Source organism: Odontomachus brunneus, unplaced genomic scaffold (assembly GCF_010583005.1).
Source record: "Odontomachus brunneus isolate Ranch 3 - 2012 unplaced genomic scaffold, Obru_v1 Obru_scaffold_135, whole genome shotgun sequence".
Lineage (NCBI taxonomy): Eukaryota > Metazoa > Arthropoda > Insecta > Hymenoptera > Formicidae > Odontomachus > Odontomachus brunneus.
The window spans coordinates 543,627-549,310 of NW_022639585.1; the positions used below are offsets into that span (position 1 = coordinate 543,627).

At 30.6% G+C, this 5,684-nt stretch overlaps 1 protein-coding gene across 1 annotated transcript in view; it reads right to left on the reverse strand.

Annotated features, from left to right (window-relative positions):
* LOC116850174 (sodium-dependent dopamine transporter) overlaps positions 1–2,427 on the reverse strand; it is a 400,294-nt gene extending 397,867 nt beyond the window's left edge. Inside the window, exons 1-2 of the mRNA XM_032828139.1 lie at positions 2,363–2,427; positions 1,437–1,607 (exon numbers count right to left, since the gene is read on the reverse strand). Of these exons, the coding sequence (XP_032684030.1) occupies positions 1,437–1,596 (160 nt within the window). The 5' untranslated portion in view covers positions 1,597–1,607; positions 2,363–2,427. The remainder of the gene's footprint in view (positions 1–1,436; positions 1,608–2,362) is intronic.
* Positions 2,428–5,684: the final 3,257 nt, after the last annotated feature.

Consider the following 5,684-nt stretch of genomic DNA (forward strand, 5'->3'; position numbering starts at 1 on the left):
TATATATATATATATATATATATATATATATATATATATATATATATATAACGGTAATATATACATATATATTAACCGCAATTTAAACGCACGTTCTTACTCTCCCTCTTTAATTAGAACTGACTTAGACACCTGCAGGTCTCGCCGTCGAGAATCTTTGCCGAGCGAAGTCTAAAATTCCGAGGTCATTTTCCGCGAGGTAAATGCCAATTAGCCGACCAGTTAGCGCGATATCGCTTGCCTGCTGGAGTACATTACCTGGCACGTATACCCTACCCCCGTGTTAACTGTCGATGTTGCTTGTCGAGCAGTTGACGAAATTTCTTTGCACGACAAGAGCATCGAAAGAGTAAAATAGATTTATATCTGCCACTAAACGAAAATAGACGTTGTATTATAAATTTTGTTAGAAGAAGTCAAGAATGCAAAAGACATTCTCAGATTCGATAATTACATCGACGAGTATGCGGAAACGGTATTAGAATTGATTATATATTCATACTCAATAGTAATTCAGCTATTTTCAAATCAAATTTAGCACTAGTCATAGATTAGTTCAATTTTTAAACTTACAATTAGTTCTAAAATGAAATAGAAATCAATTAAACTCTAAAGTTAAATATAACGACGCTGATAACATCAGTTTTAATTCTGATAAACGTTTCTAGATTCTGCTACTTCATATTTCCCTAAAGTACAAAATAAAGCATAAATAGCGATATGCTTCCGCACTATTAATGATGCGGAAAATTATAGTCAAAGAAATGACTATAATTGACTATAATTTTCCGCATCATTAATAGTGCGGAAGCATATCGCTATTTATGCTTTATTTTGTACTTTAGGGAAATATGAAGTAGCAGAATCTAGAAACGTTTATCAGAATTAAAACTGATGTTATCAGCGTCGTTATATTTAACTTTAGAGTTTAATTGATTTCTATTTCATTTTAGAACTAATTGTAAGTTTAAAAATTGAACTAATCTATGACTAGTGCTAAATTTGATTTGAAAATAGCTGAATTACTATTGAGTATGAATATATAATCAATTCTAATACCGTTTCCGCATACTCGTCGATGTAATTATCGAATCTGAGAATGTCTTTTGCATTCTTGACTTCTTCTAACAAAATTTATAATACAACGTCTATTTTCGTTTAGTGGCAGATATAAATCTATTTTACTCTTTCGATGCTCTTGTCGTGCAAAGAATGTTGGATATCGTTCGTTCAGATTCATACTTACGGCGAAATTGTAGCTCGTTATTTGTAACAAACGCATTATGTGTGGGTTGCGAAAAAGGGGATTATTAAAATCGTATTTCTATCATCGTGCCGTCAATGACAGAAAGAAACACTTGTCTCGCAAAATAATCGAAATAAAGTGCGTAGAAATATATCATAGCACGTTGGAGTCAGCATCGAGATATACTTACCGCCACCATTCTTATAGCAAAGGTATGGGAATCGCCACACATTAGCGAGATCGACAGCAAAACCAATAACTGACAGCAAAAAATCAAGTTTTCCCGACCAAGTCTCTCTGCCGTCGCTGCTGCTACTCTTCGCGACATTTTTTACTACAGTCGACGACATCCTTTGGCTACCTATAAAACAACATAAATATATCATAAATGCACTTGCGTTTATAAGCAAGATACGTAATATATAGATTTGAGGCTAGATTTGAGGCTTTCCGGAAGCTATATCTAGACATACGTAATATATATTCAGACCGAACAAAACATCACAATAACATAAAAATAACAAAAAATTACTAAAAAAACTCACTTTTCAATCATCTTTAATCTTTTTTTGTCATTTTCACGTTATTTTGATGTCATATTGTGATTTTTGATTTTGCTTAAATAGGCTAAAACAATGATCAGTATCAGCATTATGCTTACAACTCGCAAGGAAAATTTTAAATATCTTACGTTAATATTAATGCCCGTTTCTATCAACTTTGATCATCTTAACCGACTAATTATTCCAACGGAATTAACTAATCGTATCTGTAAATTCTGACTAACGAGAAATGCGACTGGTCAATTCCGTTATATAACTAGCCGAATAACTAGCCAGTTAAGTTAACCAAAATTGATAGAAACGGGCATAAAAGTTATAACTATACGTCGTTTAATGACTTGCTATACACACACACACACACACACACACACTCTCTCTCTCTCTCTCTCTCTCTCTCTCTCTCTCTCCCCCCCTCTCTCTCCGAACACTTTCACTTTTCCAAAATATTCGAGAGTCTAATGTAAGTTTTTCTAAATAATTCTTTTTTGCAAATTAAATTTCTTTGTCCAATCGATATAATTCTAGAAATAGAATACAATAAGTGCGTACTTACTGCACACAGGATCAGGCGCAAGGCCGCGAGTATACAAGCGAAAGGAATCGAGCGAAAGAAACGCGAAGCAGATAGGAATGGATATATATACGAGAGAAAAAAAGAAAGAGAGAGAGAGAGAGAAAAGGAGAGGGGAGAGGAGCGAAGGACTATACGCTCTGAGCAGGAAATCAGTAATTCGACACGCGTATGCGATTATTATATTATTATTCGCGATCGCATATATATTATATATATGTATGCAGACGCAATGAGCGTATCGCGTGGTGCGGGCGCGTGTAATTTGGCGACGACAAGTTATCGATAGCTCTTCAAGTGACAACGCTCAACCCTCAACGAGCTTCATTGTACCCCGTGACGGGTACCGGTCAAACAGCATATATTTCAAAGGCGATCGCGGACGATCCAACCTCGAGGGGCCACTCGATGAGGGGTTTTCTGTCACGTACACTGATCCACGCTTATCCGCAGACCGACCCGGTTAATTGATATTCGGCAGTTGCGGAGACACGTACGAGCGCACAAACCGACGCAAAGATAAACGACCACGAAAAATCGCACTGCTATCATCGTTTACTCTTGACTTTGCCGTAACTCGGAGCACGATCTAACGAAGACAATTTTTTTCATAAGCCTGAAAGTTAATAAATTAATAAAAACGAAACCAAGTAAATTAGAGACTAATGGATTATATAATTTTATAATTTAGGTTAATGAATTTTCTTCACAGATATTCAATAAATATTAGTGACAGTAATGTACACCAATGAATAACTGATCATCAATAAATAATCGTTAATTATATAGCATATGTGCGCTTACCTTGCACATGATTTTATATTAAATAATACTATATTTATTTATTGAAACAAAATGTGTACAGACATTTAATTTTTTTATTATTTCATTTCATTTCATTTATTATTATTACACAAATCAAAACATTCGTTCTATCTTATTATTAATAATTCTACATGATATTCTCGAGTATTACTTTTTCAAACAAGATTACCATCATAAAAAAAAAACTTAATGTCTAATTTAGTTAAGTTTTATAAAAAATTGAAAGATAAAATAAAAATATAAAAGTATATTATATATATATATATATATATATATATATATATATATATATATATATGATATAAATAAATTGCCTTTTTCTAGTAAGAATGTGGAACTTCTCAAATATTCATGTACAAAAATTATACTGTTATTTATCCGATTTACCTATAATGATACATATAAATGATTGTAATGTTTTTCCTATAAAAAATCACTAAGTATGTTGCCGTTCAAAATTTCTCTTGAACACTGCGACGAGTGTAATGTTCTTTCGGTTGAAATATCGAGCTCTATCAAGCATTCGAAAACTAGATTTAGAGGATATAATGGCAAAAGTAGAAGAGGAAAAAGATGAAAAGGGAATAGTAAAAACGATATCCTCTGAGAATCTCCAGCAGTCAACTTTTTCTCACTGAAAATATTCCTCAAATTTCTTTCTTAAAAATATAATCAATTAATTAATAATACTGAAGCCGCAGTCTAGTACCAAAGATGAAATCAAATTACCTTCGGTAATGTATAACGAAAATAAATAGGAAAACCACAATGACGCAAGTCAGCGCGGGAATTCACCTTTTTCGACAGCCGTATTGTTTTCTTATTTTATCATACATAATTTGTAGGCTTGTTGAAACTCTAAAGTAACTTGTTTCTAGAATATTGTAGTAAAAATTAACGGAGAGAATATTGTAGTAAAAATTATAATACAATTTTAGTACTTCGGGAATAAACTAGCAATATGATGAAAATTATAATAAGACATAATAAAAGTCATTCAACCATGAACCATTTGATGGTAAAATCATGAACATAATAAAAATTACCATAAAAATAGCAAAAATTATCATGTTTATATTTATTTTTACTATATTTTATTATAATTTTCGTAATAGTGGTAGTCTATATCCAGACTACCAAAATTATATTGTAATTTTTACTATAGTATTCTTTCCGTACAATATTATTGTTAACTGAGTAGATGCTATCTCTCGAAAGATTATATTGTTATTATTATAAAATTTCTATTTTATTAAAAACTTTTTTAGTTTTATATTAACTTCTATTTTTGTTAACTGAGTAGATGCTATCTCTCGAAAGATTATATTGTTATTATTATAAAATTTCTATTTTATTAAAAACTTTTTTAGTTTTATATTAACTTCTATTTTTTACACTTATCTAATGACTTTGAGGAAAGAATAGGAAATAAATTAAATAACAAACTAAGGGAGCTTTTTAATTAATTTGAGACTATAAAAATAAAATATAAAACATATTAACTTAATAAAATTATCTCTTGTAGTGTTACAATTTGAAGAATAAAGCTTTATAATGTTACGTGTTATATTTTAGTCGATTTAACAAAATTTTTTAAGTTAAATTAAAAACTATTTTTTTATATACGTAGCAATATATTTGTATTACTTATTCCAGAATGTTTGGGAATTTGATTGGCGTATAGTCAAGTACGCCAATAAGACTTATACTTTCAGTAACGCTTGTTTGAATATTTATTGTTAAATGTCTTTTATGCAGATAACACCTGAGTCAAAATAAACGTTGTCGTGCATCGGCCTTTCCTGAATGAAAAGAAAACTTGTTATAACTCGAAGAGAAACAAGGTTAAAACGGACATGTTTATGGAAATTCATGTTATCGTTTTTATCATTTTTATCATTTCCATATATAAATCCATCCTTGAAGTATTTTTCACATATTAATTTGTGTACCTGTACATTTCATCGATACTACTATTCTAACAGTTTTTATTCATGACACATCGTAGTTATAAACTAAGTCAAATTTTCTGAAAATAAATAATCATCTATAGATGATTTCATCATTTCCATATCCTGGTTTCGTAATTCTCAATTATGTACATCTTCTGTCTATAAATAATGTGATAAAAGTAAAAATTGTAGTTACCGAGGAAATTAAATCATCCGATATTGTGTCCGTTAACTCGGTTTAGCTACTATTATTATTCTGTATATTTCGAAAGATGTAACACTAGATTATTCACTACTTAATTATTTTAAATCTATCAGATGTTTCTTACGATAAGCATCTGCCAGATACATTGCGTATGCTAATGAAAATTCTGAGGTTCCTCGGCTTATTACTCATTATAACACCTACTATAACTGTAATAGTTGTAATTATTGAAGATCTAAATTCTATGATATGAATATTATGTATTTTGTAAAATTCTGTGTACTCGAGACTCCATTTAATCACTCATTAACATTATACTATT